At 49.3% G+C, this 23,085-nt stretch overlaps 2 protein-coding genes and 2 non-coding genes across 5 annotated transcripts in view; 3 read left to right on the forward strand and 1 right to left on the reverse strand.

The window, feature by feature from the left end:
• Positions 1–1,575: 1,575 nt before the first annotated feature.
• Positions 1,576–16,500, forward strand: DKC1 (dyskerin pseudouridine synthase 1). Of its 2 annotated transcripts, XM_070291925.1 has the most exons (16): positions 1,577–1,840; positions 2,473–2,540; positions 2,987–3,073; positions 7,300–7,391; positions 7,586–7,770; positions 8,391–8,455; positions 8,744–8,870; positions 9,658–9,788; positions 10,238–10,381; positions 11,669–11,789; positions 12,939–13,057; positions 13,646–13,749; positions 14,477–14,555; positions 15,195–15,314; positions 15,637–15,727; positions 16,174–16,500. In XM_070291925.1, the coding sequence occupies exons 1-15, from the start codon at positions 1,825–1,827 to the stop codon at positions 15,697–15,699; spliced, it is 1,521 nt and encodes a 506-aa protein (XP_070148026.1). In that variant the 5' UTR covers positions 1,577–1,824; the 3' UTR covers positions 15,700–15,727; positions 16,174–16,500. The 2 variants fall into 2 exon arrangements, with proteins under 2 accessions (XP_070148025.1, XP_070148026.1); XM_070291924.1 differs by having other exon boundaries at positions 1,576–1,840; positions 15,637–16,500.
• On the forward strand, positions 9,925–10,058 carry LOC138931263 (small nucleolar RNA SNORA36 family). Its single transcript, XR_011446509.1, has one exon. It is a non-coding gene; the product is annotated as a small nucleolar RNA SNORA36 family (small nucleolar RNA).
• Positions 14,275–14,406, forward strand: LOC138931265 (small nucleolar RNA SNORA56). The gene has a single exon (XR_011446511.1). It is a non-coding gene; the product is annotated as a small nucleolar RNA SNORA56 (small nucleolar RNA).
• A 1,040-nt stretch (positions 16,501–17,540) lies between the features above and the next one.
• Positions 17,541–23,085, reverse strand: part of MPP1 (MAGUK p55 scaffold protein 1) — a 32,520-nt gene continuing 26,975 nt past the window's right edge. The window contains exons 8-12 of the mRNA XM_070291926.1: positions 22,694–22,774; positions 21,834–21,914; positions 20,532–20,734; positions 20,203–20,277; positions 17,541–18,199 (exon numbers count right to left, since the gene is read on the reverse strand). Of these exons, the coding sequence (XP_070148027.1) occupies positions 18,023–18,199; positions 20,203–20,277; positions 20,532–20,734; positions 21,834–21,914; positions 22,694–22,774 (617 nt within the window). The 3' untranslated portion in view covers positions 17,541–18,022. The remainder of the gene's footprint in view (positions 18,200–20,202; positions 20,278–20,531; positions 20,735–21,833; positions 21,915–22,693; positions 22,775–23,085) is intronic.

Consider the following 23,085-nt stretch of genomic DNA (forward strand, 5'->3'; position numbering starts at 1 on the left):
CACTTCCCACAACCACATGTGACCACTGGGAAGACCATAGCCTTGACTATATGGACCTTTGCCAACAGAATAATGTCTCTGCTTTTCAACACTGTCTAGGTTTGTCATGGTTTTCCTGCCAAGGAGCAAACATCTTCTGATTTCATGGCTGCAGTCACCATCCACAGTGATTTTAGATCCCCAAAAGAGGAAACCTGTCACTGCATATATTTTAAGACACAAATAAAATGGAAAAATTCCTAATCTTTGGATGGCACAGGAGGAAATAGAAGAAGAGCCATAGTTGTCCTCTTCTGTCAGTAGCAGCTTGTTAGAAAAGATGATGCTAAAAATTCCATTGACAACAGCAATAAAGAAATAACCCCAGAACAATCAAGTCTATGGGGGATAGGTGTAAGAATCTCCACTTAAGAGTGAGAAGAGAAGTGAACGAAAGGAAGAAGGAAAAGAGCTGGAACCTGGAGCCGCTAGTTGCTTGGCAGTCCAGTACTGCTGCGGTGAGCGACCTGTGAGTGTTGATCACTTCACCTGGAGCCCCATTCAGTTCAGTCGCTCAGTCGTGTCTGACTCTTTGTGACCCCATGGAATTCTCCAGGCCAGAATACTGGAGTGGGTAGCTTTTCCCTTCTCCAGGGGATCTTCCCCACCCAGTGATCGAACTAATGTATCCTGCATTGCAGGCGGATTCTTTACCAGCTGAGCCACAAGGGAACCCCAAGGAGACCCGTAGTGGAGCTGCAATCCAGCTGTGCTGTGACCAGAAAGCATCACCAGAAGACCTGGTACAGAAAAAAAAAAAAAGGTAAAATATGTCATTCATAATGTTGTGCATTGCTTATATGCTGAAACGATAATATTGCCGATCGTTGTGTTAAATACAGTCTGTTACTGAAACCGATGTAACCTTCTACTTTGCTTTTTTTTTTTTTTTCAAGTGGATGTTGGAAAATTTAAAAGTCCACAAGGGACTCGCACTCTGTTTCTATTGGGCAGTGCCGCTCTAGCAGGATGAAAATTAGAAGCTGCAAAGCTCTATGTGCCTCGACGTCTGTCTTCACTTTGGCATCGGGACTGATCCGACAGCCACCTTGAAGGGTCAGGGGTGGGGAAGCAAGGAAAGCTGAGACACGTGCCCAGGTGCCCAGTTCAGTTCAGGTCAGTCACTCAGTCATGTCCGACTCTTTGCGACCCCATGAATCACAGCACGCCAGGCCTCCCTGTCCATCACCAACTCCTGGAGTTCAGTCAGACTACTGTCCATAGAGTCAGTGATGCCATCCAGCCATCTCATCCTCTGTCGCCCCCTTCTCCTCCTGCCCCAAATCCCTCCCAGCATCAGAGTCTTTTCCAATCAGTCAACTCTTCGCATGAGGTGGCCAAAGTACTGGAGTTTCAGTTTTAGCATCATTCCTTCCAAAGAACACCCAGGGCTGATCTCCTTTAGAATGAACTGGTGGGCCCAAGTTTCACTTAAAAAAAAAAACCGGTGAGAAAGACTAGACATTCGCCCGGCCACGCCCACAGCTAAGCCCCGCCCAGGTGGGCTGCGCAGGCGTTCCCCGGCCGGCCCGCTGAAGGCGGGGCGAAGCCCAAGGCGCCCGCGCGGCGGTGCGAGCGCGGGCCGCCGCGGCCGCCAATGAGATGGTGCGGCCGGCCGGCGCGCGCCGGGGACTCCGCGCCGCCTCGCCCCGCCCCTCTGCACGACACGCACGGGGCGGCGCACAGGTGGGCGGGGCCTAGCGGCGCAGCCTGACGGCGGCGGGAGCCTGCAGGCGCTTCCTTGGCGGTGGTGGCCCACGCGGCTCGCGAGCTCAGCGGGGCAACATGGCGGACGCGGAAGGTGAGGGCGGTTCTCCGGTGGCTAGCAGGCCGGGCCCGGGTCGCGACCTCCGACGGGGGGAGCCGGGGGTGGGGGGTGGCAGACATCGAGGCTAGAACTGTCCGCTGGCTCCAGCCGCCTCGCCTCCTGCCGACCTTGTCGCTTGGCCTTGGCTCCACGGGGTGAGGGCGAGAGATTGAGAGGCCCCCGCGGTGACGTGACGCCATGAGGCCCAGGCCTCCCGCCGACAGGGCCTGGGTCGCGCTCCCCCGTTCTGCCGCCGTGGTCAGCGCCGCGCAAGGAAGGGAAGAGAAGGGGCCAAGGGGCTCGGGCGGGCGCGGAGCTCCCAGGCGAAAAAGAAGTTCTAGGGGCCCCAAGCCCTTGAGGACCGTCGGACGGTCCCTGACGGAACTTGCGGGCTGAGGGCCTTTCAGCCCCGCGCGGCCACGTGGTGAACCGGGCTGTAGGGGGAAACGTGCGGCTGCTGTCGCGAGCCCGCCCGGCCGCTCCGGGCACTGGCCTGACCCCCCTCGCTTTCCCTACGAGCCTATACCAGACGGCCGTTTTTCAGCTGCCCTGATGCGTCCTCTATTTTCAACTCGATCGCCTTGATTTTCGGGGAAAACTCCCAATTCTTGTGTGTGTTTTTTAAGTCCTTATTTTGCCGAAGAAACACAAGAAGAAAAAGGAGCGAAAATCATTACCAGAGGAGGCTGTGGCGGTGAGTAGGAATATTTTTACTCTGCTCCGACTCAAAAGAAAGGTTTCTTAGAGGCCAGATTGCAGAAAAGAAGTGTTTCTAAAGATTTTGAAGGAACGGGGTGTCATCGTGAGATAGAAACTACAAAGCTCCATCCAGCCTAGGTCTCTGCTGTCAGGCACACTTTGCTAAATGGTGTTGCCCACAGTGACTGCTTTCCCTGAAATTGTCTTTCTTATCAGACCCACTATCCCTCTTTTCTCTTAAATTGGCTATTCCCGTCTTGGTGCCGCTTCACTTATTTTTCTCAATTCTTCATTCATTTCTTCTCTTTCCTATGGAGATCTCAGTGAACAGGAATAGACACCTTGTTTTTTATTGCACAGGCATAAACTTTGGTGGTTGTAATGGAAGGGTTCAGATTCAAGTGGGGAGTCTTAACAAGTTGTGTTTCTGTCCTCTGGAAGGAAATACAACATGCTGAAGAATTTCTCATCAAACCTGAATCCAAAGTGGCTCAGTTGGACACGTCTCAGTGGCCCCTGTTGCTAAAGGTATGTGTTTTGCATCAGCTCAATGTCTGGCTTTTATACTGTTTCTGAGTATTAAACAGTTGATTAAGAATGGATCCTGGACTTAGGCAAGGCTAGATGAGGCTGCCTAAATCAGTGTTCCTCAAGGTAGTTGAGATGAAGACCCGAGGTTTTTTGTTTTTTGTGTTTTCTTTTAAATTTCCAGTGTACCCAACACTTGTGGAATACAGGTAAATTTTGCAACAATGTGAGACTGCTATCAAATTTTATAAACAATTCTCAATTTCTCTACTTCAGTCGCTTAGTTGTGTCCGACTCTGTGACCCCATGAATCGCAGCACGCCAGGCCTCCCTGTCCATCACCAACTCCCGGAATTCACTCAAACTCACGTCCATCGAGTCAGTGATGCCATCCAGGCATCTCATCCTCTGTCATCCCTTTCTCCTCCTGCCCCCAATCCCTCCTAACATCAGTCTTTTCCAGTGAGTCAACTCTTCGCACCAGGTGGCCAAAGTACTGGATTTTCAGCTTTAGCATCATTCTTCCAAAGAAATCCCAGGGCTGATCTCCTTCAGAATGGACTGGTTGGTTCTCCTTGCAGTCCAAGGGTCTTCTCCAACACCACAGTTCAAAAGCATCAATTCTTTGGTGCTCAGCTTTCCTCACAGTCCAACTGTCACATCCATACATGACTACTTAAAAAACCATAGCCTTGACTAGACAGACCTATGTTGGCAAAGTAATGTCTCTGCTTTTGAATATGCTATCTAGGTTGGTCATAACTTTTCTTCCAAGGAGTAAGCGTCTTTTAATTTCATGGCTGCAATCCCCATCTGCAGTGATTTTGGAGCCCCCAAAAATAAAGTCTGACACTGTTTTCACTGTTTCCCCATCTATTTCCCATGAAGTGATGGGACCAGATGCCATGATCTTCATTTTCTGAATGTTGAGCTTTAAACTACCATTTCACTCTCCTCTTTCACTCTCATCAAGAGGCTTTTTAGTTCCTCCTCACTTTCTGCCATAAGGGTGGTGTCATCTGCATATCTGAGGTTATTAATATTTCTCCCGGCAGTCTTGATTCCAGCTTGTGTTTCTTCCAATCCAGCGTTTTTCATGATGTACTCTGCATATAAGTTAAATAAGCAGGGTGACAATATACAGCCTTGACGTACTCCTTTTCCTATTTGGAGTCAGTCTGTTGTTCCATGTCCAGTTCTAACTGTTGCTTCCTGACCTGCATACAGATTTCTCAAGAGGCAGGTCAGGTGGTCTGGTATTCCCATCTCTTTCAGAATTTTCCACAGTTTATTGTGATCCACACAGTCAAAGGCTTTGCCATAGTCAATAAAGCAGAAATAGATGTTTTTCTGGAACTCTCTTGCGTTTTCCATGATCCGTCAAATGTTGGCAGCTTGATCTCTGGTTCCTCTGCCTTTTCTAAAACCAGCTTGAACATCAGGAAGTTCACAGTTCACGTGTTGCTGAAGCCTGGCTTGGAGAATTTTGAGCATTACTTTACTAGCATGTGAGATAAGTGCAATTTTGCGGAAGTTTGAGCATTCTTTAGCATTGCCTTTCTTTGGGCCTGGAGTGAAAACTGACCTTTTCCAGTCCTGTGGCTACTGTGGCTGAGTTTTCCAGATTTGCTGGCATATTGAGTGCGGCGCTTTCACAGCATCATCTTTCAGGATTTGAAATAGCTCATCTGGAATTCCATCACCTCCACTAGCTTTGTTCGTAGTGATGCTTTCTAAGGCCAACTTGACTTCACATTCCAGGATGTCTGGCTTTAGATGAGTGATCACACCATCGTGATTATCTTGGTCGTGAAGATCTTTTTTGTACAATTCTTCTTAATATCTTCTGCTTCTGTTAGGTCCATACCATTTCTTTCCTTGAGCCCATCTTTGCATGAAATGTTCCCTTGGTATCTCTAATTTTCTTGAAGAGATCTCTAGTCTTTCCCATTCTGTTGTTTTCCTCTATTTCTTTACATTGATCGCTGAAGAAGGCTTTCTTATCTCTTCTTGCTATTCTTTGGAACTCTGCATTCAGATGCTTATATCTTTCCTTTTCTCCTTTGCTTTTCCCCTTTCTTTTCACAGCTATTTGTAAGGCCTCCCCAGACAGCCATTTTGCTTTTTTGCATTTCTTTTCCATGGGGATGGTCTTGATCCCTGTCTCCTGTACAATGTCACGAACCTCATTCCATAGTTCATCAGGCACTCTGTCTATCAGATCTAGTCCCTTAAATCTATTTCTCACTTCCACGGTATAATCATAAGGGATTTGATTTAGGTCATACCTGAATGGTCTAGTGGTTTTCCCCACTTTCTTCAATTTAAGTCTGCATTTGGTAATAAGGAGCTCATGAACTGAGCCACAGGCAGCTCCCAGTCTAGTTTTTGTTGACTGTATAGAGCTTCTTTATCTTTGGCTGCAAAGAACATAATCAGTCTGATTTCGGTGTTGACCATCTGGTGATGTCCATGTGTAGAGTCTTCTTTTGTGTTTTTGGAAGAGGGTGTTTGCCATGACCAGTGCATTTTCTTGGCAAAACTCTATTGCCCTGCTTCATTCCGCATTCCAAGGCCAAATTTGCCTGTTACTCCAGGTGTTCCTTGACTTCCTACTTTTGCATTCCAGTCCCCTATAATGAAAAGGACATCTTTTTTTGGTGTTAGTTCTAAAAGGTCTTGTAGGTCTTCATAGAACCGTTCACCTTCAGCTTCTTCAGCGTTACTGGTTGGGGCATAGGCTTGGATTACCATGTTATTGAATGGTTTGCCTTGGAAACGAACAGAGATCATTCTGTCTTTTTTGAGATTGCATCCAAGTACTGCATTTCAGACTCTTTTGTTGACCATGATGGCTACTCCATTTCTGCTGAGGGATTCCTGCCCGCAGTAGTAGATATAATGGTCATCTGAGTTAAATTCACCCATTCCAGTCCATTTTAGTTCACCGATTCCTAGAATGTCGACGTTCACTCTTGCCATCTCCTGTTTGACCACTTCCAATTTGCCTTGATTCATGGACCTGACATTCCAGGTTCCTGTGCAATATTGCTCTTTACAGTATTGGACCTTGTTTCTATCACCAGTCACATCCACAGCTGAGTATTGTTTTTACTTTGGCTCTATCCCTTCATTCTTTCTGGAGTTATTTCTCCACTGATCTCCAGTAGCATATTGGGCACCTACCGACCTGGGGAGTTCCTCTTTCAGTATCCTGTCATTTTGCCTTTTCATACTGTTCATGGGGTTCTCAAGGCAAGAATACTGAAGCTTCACTTTATAGACATTTACTGATTTGTGGAGTAGTACATGCTTTACAGCGTAGATTTTGATGCTAGACCCCTTTGGGTCAGGTACTGTGTGACCTTAGGCTAATCTTGACCTCTCTGAGGCTATTGGCAAATAATACCTCCTCTTTCAGAAGGCCTATTGAGGGTTGCAGGAGGTGATCGATGAAACGTGCCTAAGTGCCCAGCATGTATCACATACTCTAGAAGTTATTGACTATTTTGTTGGGTTTTTCATAAAGTAGTTCAGTAATGAATAGAGTTAAAATTTCGTTACTGACATAATGGGTGCCAGCTATGAGATTAGGAGGCAAGTTTACTGAAAGACAGGATTCCCTGGTGGCATAGATGGTAGTATCTGCCCACTATGCGGGAGACCCGGGTTTGATCCCTGTGTCGAGAAGATCCCCTGAAGAAGGAAATGGCCACACTCCAGTATTCTTGCCTAGAAAATTTGAATCAACCACTAAATAAGAGATTAAATACGAGATTTGTTTATATAATTCAATGCAGTTTAATTTCTGCTTGGCCAGATATGTCTGCTATTTAGATAGCATCTGGTTCTCTTATTTTTACATGTTGGCAATAGTCCTACCATCATGGAATGTTCATCCTCCAGCTGGCTACCTTTGGTGCCTGAGAAAATAAAAGCTAGTCCATATTTTACGCATAAGCCTGTGCAGTGAAGCCACATTTGTTTGTAGGACCCCAGGAGGTCTTTCTGGAGGAGGGAGAAAATTTGTCTTCTTCATACTTGGGTAATTTCTCTAGCATGTGGTGGGGCTTAGCAGTCTGCCACAGCAGATAATGGAAATACAGGAGCAAGATCCAAAACAGGAACCCAGAGGGTCGCCTTATCATGGTTCGTAGTGGTCCTGACTTAATTTTCCATATGTTAATGATTTATTGCTTATTTTGTGTTGTATCGTTGCTTTCTAGAATTTTGATAAGCTAAATGTAAGGACAACACATTACACACCTCTTCCTTGTGGTTCAAATCCTCTGAAGAGGGAGATTGGGGACTACATCAGGTAAGCGTGTTGGGAGCAAGCACACACTTCTTTGCACAATGACCCTTTCACATCAGTTATTCAAGGAGGTGGTGACATGCCCTCAACATATATGATAGCCTGTGCCCATGGTCAACACTTGGTTTTTACTCTGCAAATTTAGTTTTCATCCGAGGCCCAGAGTTGATGACACAGTAATTTCTTTCCCAATCTAGGACAGGTTTCATTAACCTTGATAAGCCCTCCAACCCCTCTTCCCATGAGGTGGTAGCCTGGATCCGGCGAATACTTCGGGTCGAGAAGACGGGTCACAGTGGAACCCTGGATCCCAAGGTGACTGGTTGTTTAATAGTGTGCATCGAACGAGCCACTCGCTTGGTGAAATCACAGCAGAGCGCAGGTAAATCAGAGTGGGAGAAAGGACGGGGCAGCTTGAAGATGGGAAGTCTTTCTGTGTTTCCTTGCCCTTCTGCATGTGGCTTTCAGAAGTGATTTCTTACATTGGTAAAATCTTACAAACCCAATTAAAAACAGAAGCAAGGGATACTCTGGCTTCGTATGTGCCTTCTGTGCCTTCCTGATGAGGCTGCCTTGTTGGGAGTTCTGGGTGCTTTTGACAAACATGTGGAGCCAAGTGGATCTGCTTCTAGCCCTGAGGCAGAGCTGAGTCCAAGTCTGGCTGCAGGCCTGTCACTTCAGGCTCCTTGAAATACCCTGCAGCTTCTGCCTAAAATAATGGCTTCCTCATTGTCATCAGGGAAAATTCTTCTTGGCCTTGCAAGGTGCCCTCCAGACAGGCTGTCCACAGGTGTTCTTGTCCTTCTCAGCATGTTGAGAGTTGAACCTACGACATTAGGGTCTTCGTTCCTTTCCTACATCTATACCCTGAAATCTGTCTTCTGCAAATTTGATAGAAATTTTCCTGCTTTCCGTGGCTGCACAAGATTACGAGTGATACAAGCATATAGGAAATAACAGCAAACTCAGTGGCCACACCTGACTACTCTTGTCATTTTACAGGCAAAGAGTATGTGGGGATTGTCCGGCTGCACAATGCTATCGAAGGGGGGACTCAGCTTTCCAGGGTAAGTCTGTCATTGAAGGGAAGCCACCTGAGCCACTGGGCCAACCTGGGCAGGTGACTGCAGACGGCAGAGACACTTCTGCTCATGTGCCTTCTGAGGAGAGGCTTCTGATCAGTCCTGAGCCACCCATGTGGAGTTGCAAAAGGAATCAGAAATTGAAAGGCCCTTTTTAGTGATTGCAAGAGAACTTCTGTGTGTCACTTGTGCCCTTAAACTCCTCAAATCTGCCCTTTGATCATCTTTGAGAGTCCATGCAGTAAGAGCAGTTTCGTTTGTGTTTCTTGCCAGGCCCTAGAAACCCTGACAGGTGCCTTATTCCAGCGACCCCCACTCATTGCTGCAGTAAAAAGGCAACTCCGAGTCAGAACCATCTACGAGAGCAAAATGATTGAGTATGACCCTGAAAGACGATTAGGTGGGTCCTCAGGCCTGTGGGGCACTGAGCTGACACGGAGCACTCTGGTGTTGAATGAATTTTCCAGAATCAGAATCTGGTAAAAGTAGCTGCCTTGAGCGTATGGGGTAGTTGTGGCTTGTGTCATCTCCAGTTTCACTGCTGCAGGTAGAGAATAACTGAGTTTCTCACCTGGTCACGTATTTACTTAAAGAAAGTGAAGTCACTCAGTTGTGTCCGACTCTTTGCAACCCCATGGACTGTAGCCCACCAGGCTCCATTCATGGAATTTTCTAGGCAAGAGTACTGGAGTGGGTGGCCATTGCCTACTCCAGGGGATCTTGCTGAGCCAGGGATTGAACCCAGGTCTCTCCCACATTGCAGGCAGACACTTTACCATCTGAGCCCCCAGGGAAGCCCACCCTTTTATAATAAAAACTATTCAGTGAGTTAAGCATAGAAGAATAATTCCTCAACCTGATACGGGTATCCATAAAGAAAAACTTAAGTAAACATCATACTCAATACCTTTCTCCCTAAGGGATTCCCTGGTGGCTCAGACGGTAAAGTGTTCTGCCTGCAACACGGGAGACCCAGGTTCAATCCCTGGGTTGGGAAGATCCTCTGGAGAAGGAAATGGCAACCCACTCCAATACTCTTGCCTAGAAAATTCTGTGGATGGAGGAGCCTGGTGGGCTACAGTCCATGGGGTTGCAAAGAGTCGGACACAACTGAGTGACTTCACTTTCTTTCTTTCATGTGTTTACTTAGGAAAATATGTTCTACTTTTGTGTGTGCGTGTGTTTAGGAATCTTCTGGGTGAGTTGTGAGGCTGGCACTTATATTCGGACGCTGTGTGTTCACCTTGGTTTGTTGTTGGGAGTTGGTGGTCAGATGCAGGAACTCCGGAGGGTTCGTTCTGGAGTCATGAGTGAAAAGGTATGTCATTGGTGGGAGTTGTTTTTTTTATTCTTAAGGAGTTGTTTTTTTTTTTTTTTTTCTTAAAGCCGGCTGATACTTAGATCTTCCAGCCCTTGGTAGAACTCTACCTGCTTCCCATCCCAGAAAAGGCAGTTTCCAAAGTGTTGAGTTCAGTGCGGGGCAGCTTCCCTGTTCTGTTAATTAAACTTTGGGACATTAAAGCACAGGCTGGGGTGTGTGTGGATGGAGACTGTTACTCTCTATTCGTTTACTCCCTAGCCTACAGATATGCCTGCTTAGGTTTACTAGACCACCAGTTACAGAGGTGACTGAAAACAGACCAAAGACTAATGAGCTTGGACTAGCAGGCGAGACAAAAGTGATTCAGTGTCTGGAAGTGTGAGGTCCATTTGCCTATTGGGGGTACAATGGCACTTGATTAATTTTCATGCGCGGCTACTTCCCAGGACCACATGGTGACGATGCATGACGTGCTTGATGCCCAATGGCTGTATGACAACCATAAGGATGAGAGTTACCTGCGGCGAGTCGTTTACCCTTTGGAAAAGCTGTTGACGTCTCATAAACGGCTAGTCATGAAAGATAGTGCAGTAAGTTCTGTTTGTACAAAATGGGAGCTCAGGAAAGGAGATGTGGTCCGTGGCCTGAAAATTTCATTCTATTTAAAGAGATAAAATAGGATTTTGTGATTTTACAACCACTATTTTTCTTGGGGTTTCTTTTCTTTTTTTTCTGATTTTGTATATTGGGCACTGGATTAATTTGTTTTTGTTAATGGAAGTATTTATGATTAACTTTATTAAGTGAAAACCAAATATAAAGTAAATTTTAATATTGGGCCTAATTCCATGAAACATTTAGAGTAAGTAACTTGGTTCAAGAAATAGACTGTTAGTGGTACATAAAATTTGCTCTTCCATAAACTGGTAGTTTTGCATGTGCCTAAGACACCTTGGGTGTTTTTTTTTTTTAACTATTGCTAGAAAAAGTTGTTTTGATGGGGATAAAAGATTGAGATTAGAGAGTTGGCTAGTTCTCCTTTCGGAATCTCCATTAAAAGCTTTGTTGAAATAAATCCCAATTTGAGGCCATAAAACCTAAACATCGTGGAGATTATCAAGCCTTTTTTCTTAGTATGCATACTAAATAATCTCATAGAAAGAAATCGTTTATATATTTAATAATTTGAGCTTGTTCATTCATACTCAGATCTTAAACTGTATACGTTTGACTGTATAGATGTTAGAGTTTATAATAAAAGACAAAAAACTGAAGAGGCATACCACAGTTGCCCCTATAATGATAGAGAAAACAATACACAAGACAAACAATGTGAATGTGATTCCCTTTTGCTATGGTCAAATTAGTGGCTTCTGGGGGAATTTCAAGGGAGGGGAGAAATATGGCGAGTGAAGACAAGACCCTCAGGTGGATTGGACACCTCGAGTGTGGGCAGACTCAGGAAGAGTTGGCCTTGATATGTATCTCTGGGTCCGTAAAGGACATGTCAAAATGTGTAGGATTGGTTCAGCAGGCCTTGGCAGTGTTGCTTGTTCATTCCTTTGGGGATGTAATTATTACCTAGGAATATGACCTGGGAAGGTAGTTATAACCTAGCTCTGTTAGGGTGTTTTCCCTTCATGCTGAGAAGTAGAGAATAGGTAAACTCTGAACAGGAGTAGCGACTTCCAGCCCTGGTTACATTTCTGAATCAACCTGTGGTGGGTGGCGGCTGTGATACAAGCTGCATGGCAGCCTGTGGATGCCGTTGTGCCTCTGGCATGGGTAGGGGTTGCTGCTCTGGCCCAGTGCGGGGTGGGGTAGAGGGCAGGGGCCACCCTGTGATGGGGGCACTCATGGGGCCATCATCCCGCCAGGTGAACGCCATCTGCTACGGGGCAAAGATCATGCTCCCAGGTGTCCTGCGCTATGAGGACGGCATTGAGGTCAATCAAGAGATCGTGGTCATCACCACCAAAGGGGAGGCCATCTGCATGGGTAAGAGGCAAGCGGCTCTTGTCCGCTCTGCACCATCACAGCCAGGCTCCCTTGGAGGGCATGCCCAAGGACTGGCCTCTTAGGGTGACCGAATGAATCCCTGTGTTCCTTGGGGTCTGTGGGGTGGTCACAGCCCAAAGGTCCAGTTCGGACAGGCATGTGTGAGAAGGGGTCGGCGGGGTTTCCTCTTGTCTCGCCAGCTGCTGTTAGGAGCCTTGTCTCAGTGGTTTAGCTCTCCAGTAAGAGAAGAAATCATCAACAGGTGGGGAATAAAGGTGGTAACTGCGGAACCTTCAGTCCCGTCCCTCTCTGTGCAATGCTAACTTGCGCAACTTTAGCTACTGTTGGATTGTCCCCGTCTGAGCTCCAAGCATGACATGTATGTCTTTGGGGTTCATTATCGAGGTGGCCCTTCCCCTCTGGCTGCTGGCCACTCTGTGGCCACCTTGATTGTGCATAGCTGGAAAGGGATCCTGATGACACACTTTATTCCTGGTGTAAATAATGCACATTAAAGAGCTTTGGATGTATCGGCCTGGCCAAAAAAATGGATTTGGATATTTCTGAGACGTGTAACTGAAAAACGCAAACGTTTTGGCCAGTTGAATACCTCTTAAGAAGTCTCCTCTGAGGATGTCCAACGCATAGGTTTTGATGAGTGTGATTAGTATCAGTATTTTTTTGCACTTGATAAGTGGAACATGATTTCACAGGCTGTCTTCCCCTGATGGTGGATTTTCTCCATATGCAACTCTCCGCAATGGAAACCTCAAGGCAGTAGAGCTTAAGAGTTTTATTTCAACAATGAGATTATTTTCTAAAAAATCATCTATCTGTTTGGCTGTGTTGGGTGTTAGTGGCGGCACACAGGATCTTTCGTTGGGCTATGCGGGCTTCTCTCTGGTTGTGCGTGGTCTCACTGCTTGTGGCACCCTGGCGTAGGTGCCCTGTGGCATGTGAGATCTGAGTTCCCCAACTTGAAATTGAACCCGTGTCCCGTGTATTGGAAGGTGAATTCTTCACCACTGGACCACCAGGAAAGTCCAAGCTTACAAGTTTTCATGAAGTTTGTAAAACTTGTATAAAATGGCAGCATTTGGCCTCATTGGTTATCAAGTCTTTCCTTTTATCTCTTTCCAACGCCTGCAGCAATTGCATTGATGACCACAGCAGTGATCTCCACCTGCGACCACGGCATTGTAGCCAAGATCAAGAGAGTTATCATGGAGAGAGACACTTATCCTCGGAAGTGGGGTTTAGGGCCAAAAGTAAGTAAGTGGGACTGGGCCTGTGCCCTGCGCAGCATTGTATTTTGCTTTGTTGAATACTTGAGCAGCTGTTGGTGTGTCTCCACTGCCATGTCCTGGCATCGTGCCAGGCTCTGGGAAGTTGTTGCTGGTTAGAAATGTGCCTCACTTGGACCTGAGGATCTTTAGGCTAAGGGGATCATAAATGGACCTCAGTCTACTTGCACCACAGGGTGGTGACTTTCGGCATAGTTGAGGGCCCTGTGAAGGGGTGTGGCAAGGTCCCTGGCACCTTGAGTCCACCATGAAGGCTTTGGCCTGGTCAGGGAATCGGGGCAAGGGATCTCTGCTAGAGCCACTGCAGTAGAAATACACGATGTGAGATATTGAGGTGAAGCGGGGAGGGAAGCATCTGGGGCCGCTGGAATGGCAGGTGGTACAAATGAGACCACAGAGGCTCCCAGGAATACAGCAAGCCCTTTGAAAGTCCCATGTCTGCACCCGTGGAAGAGAAGGTGAATTCCGAGTGCTCTGCTATGTGTGTGTGTGGTTATGAAACCTGCTTTGCGTCAACACTATTGTAACCTGGACACCTTGCTGGTCCTCCAGGCAAGTCAGAAGAAGCTGATGATCAAGCAGGGCCTTCTGGACAAGCACGGCAAGCCCACCGACAGCACACCTACCACCTGGACGCAAGAGTACGTCGACTACAGGTGAGGGTGGCTATTGGCCAGCCCCGCAGTGGACAGGGGACCTGCCTGGATGCCGGGGTCCCTTGATGGCAGGGGAGGAAGGAAGGGCGTGGAGCTCCGAGTGCTGGATGCCGCCTCCCGGCCACTCTGGTGAAGACCTCAACTTAGTTCAGTTCAGTTGCTCAGTTGTGTCTGACTCTTTGCAGCCCCATGGACTGCAGCACGCCAGGCCTCCCTGTCCATCACAACTCCCGGAGCTTGCTGAAACTCATGTCCATTGAGTCTGTGATGCCGTCCAACCATCTCATCCTCTGTTGTCCCCTTCTCCTCCCGCCTTTAATCTCCCAGCATCAGGGTCTTTTCAAATGAGTCAGCTCTTCACATCAGGTGGCCAGAGTGTTGGGAGTTTGAGCTTCAACATCAGTTCTTCCAATGAGTACAGAACCAGATATGGAGGAAACGTGCTCAGGGAAGGGCTGTTGGGACTCGCCTTGGGGGCTGCTGCTGAACCCCAGCTGCCCTGGGCAGGTCAGGGCATTGGACCCTGCGCAGCCAATGGTTATCCCTTGCCAGCCTGGCTTGTGGGACTCTAGATGGAGTCAGGCTGCGAGTGGCAGTGGTGAGCTCTTCTGTCCAGCATCAGTATTCTGATGGTGGCTTTCGACTGGCTGGATATGCCTTTGTGCAGCCGGGCCTCTGAGGACAGCAGGTCTGCGACACTTACCCTTTGTTTCTGCTCCTCTCGTAGCAATTCTGCCAAGAAGGATGTTCCACCCAAAGCAGTCAAAGCCGCGCCAGTAGTTGCTGAGGTGGTGAAAACCCCAAAGGTGAGTGGTGTGCCGTGCTGGCTTTCGAACACTCCACCCAGCCCCACCAGCTACTGGTCTGTTGTGTCTATTGGGTTCTGTTAGCCTGGGGGTTAGACCGGCCTGGGCTGCTGGCTGAGCTCAGGCCACAGCTGTGGAACAGAGTGGGGTTGACGGGTGGCAGGAGCATGTTGCAATCGAGATGGGGACACTCGGGGCCAGGCGGAACTCGGCAGAAGGCCAGTGAACACCTGTGCACGTGGTGGCTTCAGGGCTGGGGGCCACTGGCATCAGATGGCACGGTAGCTTGTCTGTTACTGCGGGTGGCACCGAATGTCCTGGAAAGGGCTTGCCATGGAACCTGGCAGGTGGGGTTCCTAACCCACCTGCCCCCTCTGAGGGCTCCCGGGAGCACCCCAGGGAGGAGGCGGCCTTTCTATGTTGCCCTGGCACTCCGGCTGTGCCCTCAGCTTCCTGGCCTTCAGGCATGACAGTCTCTGAATGCCTGTTAAACCAGGCCCCTTCAGGGGTTTTTGCAAACTTCCTGTTGGATCCCATCAGGATCCTCTTGGACTGGCTCCCCACTTTTTGTGACTCACTGAAAACATTCTCGTCCACATTGGTCTCGGATCTAATGTGCATCCGTGGTCTCCACCTTAGCGGAAGCGAGAGAGTGAGAGTGAGGACGCGTCCCCGGCGGCTCCGCAGGCAGTCAAGAAAGAAAAGAAGAAGAAAAAGAAGGAGAAGGCCAAAGCTGCTGTGGAGAAGCCAGGAGCTGGGGTGTGTGCAGGCAGGCCCAGGACCCGGGCGCCCCTGGGTCCCTGAGAGGGGAAGGCATTGCCCACTGCCCAGGAGGGAGGATGGGATGGGCCCAGGTTTCCTAGCATCAGCTCAATTAGGATTCTTTGTGTGGTGGGTTGGGAGGCTGCGGAGCTGGGGAGTGTGAAGGTGAAGGCATCAGTGAAAAACTCAGGACAATGATCTGCAAAATTGATGTCACCCAGGACATCCAAGTCATGAGCATCACCTTCTGGTTACCCCAACGGGGTGGGACTGGGAAAGTGGCGGTGCTTATGAAATGCTTGCTTGCTTTTCCTCCCAGGACAGTGACAGCACCAAGAAGAAGAAGAAGAAGAAAATCAAAGTGGAAATGGTCTCCGAGTAGGGGCGGCCACGTGTGGCACAGCGTCCAGGTGGGAGGAGCCATCAAAGCCTTATTGTGAACCTGGAGCTCCATTGGTCCTCGAGGGAGGGGACCCGAGGTCCCCAGAAGGGTGGAGAGGCTGGCATGTGGGAGCAGCTCACAGAGCCCTTGCTGATGCCCCCTGGGATGGCCGCCCCATCTTGTCCTGTTGTAAGGACCCTGGTGAAGGGGGTGGACTGGGCATCGTCTACTGCTCCGCCCAGGAGACTCACAGCACCTCCCCTGCAGACCCAGCGCTGCCCAGTGCCCACCCACGGCTGTTTCCCGGGGCTGGCTGACCATCCTGGGCCTCTCCCAGTTGGCTTCTCCACTTCCCTCGTCTAAAAAGTTTCTAAACAAAAAAAAGGCGGTTCCACAAAATGGTCTAGAGCAAGTGAAAAAAAAAAAACAGAACTGAACCATGTTATTGAGGGGATAATCTTTTTTTTTTGCCAGCGTGCTGAGGACAGCGGTCTCGTGTCAAGAGTTCCCTCGGTCACCTGGATTTCCTTTCCAGGTGGAGGCCTGGCTGAGGGCTCTGGCACGCTTGTCTTGTACACTCTTTCCATGCCCTCCCCTGTGTACACTTCACAGCTTGTACATATACACACCACCTCAGGCGCCTGACTCCACCTGGCTAGTTATGTTTGTGAGCTCAGTCCCCCCCCCCCAAAAAAAAAAAAATCATTCCTCTAGGCTTTGTTTTACTCCTCCGTTCCTTTCCCTGCTGGGAGAAGGTTGTAATTTTTACTGATTAAATTTCCTTCTGAAGTTTTTTAAGTATTCCTGTTGGATTTTTCTAATTGTTGATCTACAAGTTAGCAGAACAACAACAAAAAAAGACATGGCAATTAAAAATGTAGAGATCTTTATGTCCTAGTGGAAATGTGGTGCTTTTCCCTTTTTCTGTGTCTGGTAACATTTCCCTTAGGGCCTGGCGGCATCTTCAAGGCAGGATAACCGCCAATTTGGTGATCTCCACAATCACAGAGAGGAGGAAGATTCTCCATGTTTGTGGCAGGCGGGAGGTGGGGGACAAGGGGTTGTTTAGGCACCTGCAGACACATCTGGGCTCAGACACCCACGCCAGGAGCCGCCAAAGCTTGTGCTCATGGCCAGGGAGGTGATTTGGAACCAAAAACAGTATGTGGAGTGGTGGGGAGGGGCGTGCCAATGCAGCAAGGGTCAGGGCCACGTTCCCAGTGATGGTTTCTGGTGGCCTCCACTGCCCCGGACCCTTGAGAGCCACCTGGACACGCCAGCCCAAGGCTGGCTTTCCCCTGCCCTAGGCATGCCAGGACATAATGCCTCCAGGAAGCGCTCATGGTGGGTTTCCATCCAGGGTAAGACACTCAGGTTCCTGTACATGGACACCAGCCTCATGTAAGTCTTAAGGATACAGCTGCACCTGGGTTCCTGAGAGCCAATGGAGGAGTTTATTCTGGGGATGTTACTTTCACCCGGGCAGTTGGTCTGGGTGTCCAGAATGCAGGAGAAAGCTAAAAGGGAGTAGCTTTCAAGAGGAAAAAAAAAAAAAAACATCTGGTAGGTGTATCAAAATCAAGTCCAAAGCAAGTGGAAACAACGCAGATGTAGAGTCAGTCCCTTTACACTTTGGCTCCCAGTGTGTCTTTCTATACCACACACGTGTTCATGTGCACGTAGACACCGCCACCTGTGCCCAGAAATCCAGTTGAGCCTGACCTCTAGGCTTAAGGTCGTCGCAAGCTTGAGAGAGACTTCAGAACACGGGAGTGGCATCTCCACACCCCAGGGGCTTGGGGCGCAGCTGGGAACCAGAAAGTTAAAAGGCACAAGCTCACTGGCATTTTAACACAGCAATACTTTTATTGCTTTTGAGGGTTTCCCTAGAGCAGACCCATCCTATTGCACAGCTGTTTGATTTGGCAGGGTAGAAAGTCGCAGTGACAAATGCTGTCTTTAAAGACACATGAAATGCCTGGTGTGACCAAAGGTAAATGGGGTGCAGGCTTCAGGGGGGCCAGGGGGTCCATTGCTTTTCTTCCCTGTGGGCACTAGCTGTGATCAGCAGCTGCCTTGGCCGAGTGCTTCTGGCCCTCAGTGTGCAGGGATACTTTGAAAATCCTGCTCTGTCAGGAAATCAGCCCAGCCCTTCAGAAATGTGAGGAAGACAAGACACCCACCAGCCTCATGAGGAGGAGAGTTGTAGAGAGCTAGAAGCTGACACAAAGCTAGCGAGCCTGTGGTCTTAAAACAGCAAGGCGGGGTGGACTTCCAAAGGCTGAACAGGGGCCCCCAGTCACTCCCCACTATGGTGCAAAGCTTAGTAAACCCAGGAGACAGGCACCCACTGTGGGGAACGGCACGCCTGGTCAAATGCTTCTTGCAATGTCTTCAGGGTTTCTTCAACGCTGTTATTGACCAGCGAGAGGTCAAAGTAGTGCGCATAATGGATGCGGATGGCCTCCGAGTCCTTCTGCAGCTGCTGCAGGGCGTCCGTCTGTGGAGGAGAGAAGGGAGAGGCCCATGGATGGAGCAGGCTGCGTGTGCCCTGCCTGGGAGGTTCAGGGTGGTTCAAGTGGAGGCCTTGATCGCCGTGCCCGCCACCCAACTTTGAATCACGTGCTGAAAAGCCTAAGGGCTTCCCTGGTGGCTAGATGGTAAAGAATCTGCCTGCAATGCAGGAGACCCTGGTTCAATCCTTGGATCAGGAAGATTCCCTGGAGAAGGAAATGACAACCCACTCCAGTATTCTTGCCTGGGAAATCCCATGGACAGAGGAGCCTGGTGAGCTACAGTCCACGGGATTGCAAAGAGCTGGACACGACTGAGTGACTTTCATTCACTGAAAAAAAAAAAAAAAACCTAAAACCCTGAAGCCCTTGCCTGAGAATGTTAATGGGCTGGGGTATGCAGAAGTGCTCCCTGAAGACGTCTCAGTAGCAATAAACATGAAAGTGAAAGGCAAAGTGCAAGTTGCTCAGTCATGTCGGACTCTTGGTGACCCCATGGACTGTAGTCCATGGAATTCTCCAGGCCAGAATACTGGAGTGGGTAGCCTTTCCCTTCTCCAGGGGATCTTCCCAACCCAGGGATCGAACCCAGGTTTCCTGCATTGTGGGCAGATTCTTTACCAGCTGAGCCAACAGGGAGGCCCAATAAACACTAAAAGGCCAAATTGGGGGGGGGGGTGCAACTGATACTATTAAGGGCTAATGACCCTCACACAGAGTTCCCAGAAATTAATAAGGCCAATGACTGAACAAAAATAAGCTCAGGAGCTGACCAGGTAGTTCAGAGAAAAACAGACAGACCTGGCCCTTGGGAGTCTAGACAAGATGCTTTACCACTTCCAGTCAAACACCCAAGTTCAATGAGATTCCACTTCCCCATTCAGCAGACTCCAAAGATGAAAGTGCAGGACATGCTCCTGAAACAGGGGGGCAACTCCCCCGCCACATCCAAAATTCCCAACATGACGCTGCCTGCAATCTCCCACAGACAGATTTGTACATGGGAGGCACACGCACAGAATCATGGATTGTCATATTGATGCTATTAAAAGTTTTAAACCTAAACAGCCGTCAAGAAGGCAGTGAGGGAACTACAGTGAAGTCACTCACTCATATCCGACTCTTTGTGACCCCGTGGACTGTAGCCCACCAGGCTCCTCCATCCATGGAAGTTTCTAGGCAAGAGTACTGGAGTGTGTGGCCATTGCCTTCACCAGGGGATCTTCCTGACCCAGCAATTGAACCCGGGTCTCCCTTATTGTGGGCAGACGCTTTACCATCTGAACCGCTAGGGAATACCTAGGGAACTAAATAATTCAGCTAAATCCACATGATGGGAGACCACAGCTCCTGAGAAAGGCCCAGGAAGGTCTCCACAGATGCGTTCAGTGAAAAGCAATCTGCAGCGGGGTTTGGAGCTCGTTGGCTCTAGGGACCCAGGAGGCTTCCCTACATGGTCCCCCCTCCCCACAGCATGACCCCTGTGGGCCTAGGGCCACATATGTCCAGGGTCCCTGTCCCCCACATTTGCCCCTCTTAAGCCCACCATCCATCTCTGTGCTTCTGGAACAACGGCCTGGCTAGTGGGTTAACAACTCCCCATTGAACAGAAACTCCAATACTTTCGCCACCGGATGCGAAGAGCTGACTCACTAGAAAAGACTCTGATGCTGGGAAAGACTGAAGGTGGGAGGAGAAGGGGACAACAGAGGATGAGATGGTTAGATGGCATCACCAACTTGATGGACAGGAGTTTGGGTAGACTCTGGGAGTTGGTGATGGACAGGGAGGCTTGGCGTGCTGTGGTCCATGGGGTCGCAAAGGGTCAGACACGACTGAGCAACTGAACTGAACAGACTGGACGCAAGTGCTCTGTCTTCTTGGCCTCAAGGGCAGGAAGACAACAGCAGCTAAGACGTTAAGCTCTGCCAGCACCCTGCCAACCATATGTCGGGTCTCCCACCCCCCTGCACAGACCCTACATTCCCACCTGAATGCCTTGGTCAGTGGGTGCAATGAACACAATGAAAGGTGAAAGTTCTGCTGTCCGAACGATCTTCAGGGTCTGGGGAAAAAAAACGGAGTGGAGGGAGGGAGAAGAGAGGGGAAAAAGAGTCAGCGGTCACAGCAGACCCCTGGCAATCAGCATCTTAGGGCCTTGCCAAGGCCAGGACTGTCTCTGGCATGGCTGGTCCAGCTCTTCCTCCTGGTGACCCCAGTGACAGCCTGTGAAGCCGGGGTGCACATCCTGCAGGTCCCCCTGAGCTGTGCTCTTCAGCACCATGCTCTTATCTGCTCCGGCCTCCCCCACCGACCCACCTGAGGCTCGATGTCCAGGATGGCAACCTTGCCCTGCTTGTGAATCTGGTGCACGGTCTCGAACTTGGTGCCAAACATGTTGCCCTGGTAGCTGCCAAACTCCAAGAACTCATTGGCGGAGATGCTCCGCGTCATCTCCTCCGTGGAGATGAAGTGATATTCCTTGCCATCTTCTTCGCTCTTCCTGGCTGGCCGTGTCGTATCTGCACCCCGAGAACCCCGATCAATCCGAGCCACTCGGGGGCCCCCCTCCGTGGCTCCCGGGGGCACAGACCCTGGTGTCGCCACTGCCACCCCAGCTGCCTTTAGTGCAGGGGCTTCTGATTCAGGGAATCTTCTAAGGGCTTCCCTGGTGTCTCAGACGGTACAGCATCTGCCCGCAAAATGGGAGACCTGGGTTTGATCCCTGGGTCTGGAAGATCCCCTGGAGAAGGCAAGGGCCACCCACCCCAGTACTCTTGCTGAGAAAATTCCATGGCTGGAGAAGCCGGGTGGGCTACAGTCCATGGGGGTCGCCAAGTCAGATATGACTGAGTGACTTCACTTTCTTATTAGGATCCTTAGGGCCTGACTCAAGAAAATGAAGTGGGCCAGGAACACGTTTAAATGCTCCAGAGTGAGCGCCCACCCTCCTGCAGTCATAAAGTTGCCTCTCTCTCCAACACCAACCCCAGGGACACAGAAGCTGGAAATCTTTGTAGAGCAGATCTGCAGAGACTTCACAGGCAGTCCAGTGGTTAAGACTCCACCCTCCAATGCAGGCTGGGGCACAAGCTTGAACCCTAGTCAGGGAACTAAGATCCCACGTTCCATGCAGTGTTGTGAAAAAATTTAAAAAATAAAACCGATCTGCAGGCTATATATAGTCTGGATTTCTGGGAAGCGCACTGAAAGTCTTTCTTTGACCCAATTTCTTCTTACTTTCACCCACTCTTGTGAACTCAGTTTGCATTTTAAGTTATTGAATGACCCTAAGTGCCACTATGTCCCTTATGCAGACCAACAGCATGACTACTTTGTTAGTTGCAGCAACTCTAGGGGCAAATTTGTACCTTTCCAAATGATCTTTTCTTTTGATCATCAAATGTTTGGGGGAAAAAAATCACAAAGAAGGGACTTCCCTGGCCGTCTAGTGGTTAGGGCTCTATGTCTTTGCTGCCAAAGCATGGGTTCAGTCCCTGGCCGGGGAGATTGGGATATCCCCAGCTACGTGGCATGGCTAAGAAGGAAAAAAAAAAAAAACAAAACACAAAATGACAGACCACTCTGGAACCATGGCCCTCAGGCCCCTGAGCTACTCACAAGGGGCAGGGTATGCAAACTTGTCCGGGTTCTGGCTGAGCAGGGCACTCTTGATGTGGCTGCGGCCCACCCCACTGGCTCCTGCATGGACAGAGACAGGCATGCAGATCAATGCTTCCATTTCTTTCCCCAGAGACAAAGACAGGGCTAGAAAGAGGACTAACACGTGGGTTTTCAACTCTCAGAGCCCACGATCAGTGACAGGTCAAAGCAATGTGCATGGGCTTCTGAAGGGCTGGGGTCAGGAGGATCAAGGGTTTCAGGGCCTGGTGTCCTGATGACAATTCAGAACACAGCTGTCATATTTGTATATAGGAGCTGGCTACCACAGGGCATTTTCGGTTTCTTTCTGAAGGCTATTTGCCTTCCTAGACTCCCCCCAAATGAATGGAACAGACTTTTCCTGCAAGTTTAAACAGATCCTCTAACCAACTAACCTTTTCCTTCTAGAGACAGGGAGAACTTGCTCCACTTCAAAGAGCCCTGAATCCTTTTCTGGAGAATGCAAGCATAGGCCTAGAGCATCCCTACTGCTGGCCAGACAGATAAATCACCTAAAAGAATTAGTTGCTGAAAACTGTATCAGGTTTACCCTCTCTAGCAACATGAACCAAGGTGAGTCCTGGTAAGGACACAGTAAACTCTTAAATCTGCTCCATATGGAGGCCCAAGACACCCAACTTCTTGCTTCCTTTTCTTCCTCACTGCCCCCTACTTTTTTTGGAGGAAGAGAGTAGGGAGAAGGCATGGAGGTAGGTTACATGCTCCAGGCAGGGAGGCAATGGAAGTAGGGTACATCCTGCAGGCAGGGGAACACAAACAGAAATGTCGTGTCCAGTAGCAAAGCAACAAGAAGATACCAATGAGAACCAGGGTCTTCCTCTTGAACGCGGGCAGCCGAACCACTTCCTCGTAGGAAACAACATCCAACTGGTCAAAAACTAGGGACAAAGAAAAGCAAACCAAGGTCATCCCAGAGCTGGGCAAACAGGGCAGACTGAGATCAGCCAGACAGGCTCGAACACTGGTGGGGACAACTGCGGGTGAGACTGACCCTTGATGGTGGGTGCCCCTCCTTGGGGTCTATGTCTTGGTTTTCCCAACCCCCTGCCACTGAAACTCAACACAGCTGTTGGTCAGTTCTTTGCACTCAGATTTTCTGTAAGCTTTTGGCCCCAGCTATCTGCCCTACCACCGTCATCTCCCCAGTACCGCCTGTACTGGCCTTTGTCTCAGGGGACGTGAGTGTCAT

The sequence above is a fragment of the Ovis canadensis genome, chromosome X, assembly GCF_042477335.2.
Source record: "Ovis canadensis isolate MfBH-ARS-UI-01 breed Bighorn chromosome X, ARS-UI_OviCan_v2, whole genome shotgun sequence".
NCBI lineage: Eukaryota > Metazoa > Chordata > Mammalia > Artiodactyla > Bovidae > Ovis > Ovis canadensis.

Bases quoted from the DNA above. Each gene is read 5' to 3' on its own strand.
- DKC1 (XM_070291924.1), top strand. The intron at 10,382-11,668 runs GTAAGTTCTGTT...TCATCCCGCCAG, and splicing joins TAGTCATGAAAGATAGTGCA to GTGAACGCCATCTGCTACGG. The intron at 15,315-15,636 runs GTGTGTGCAGGC...TTTTCCTCCCAG, and splicing joins TGGAGAAGCCAGGAGCTGGG to GACAGTGACAGCACCAAGAA.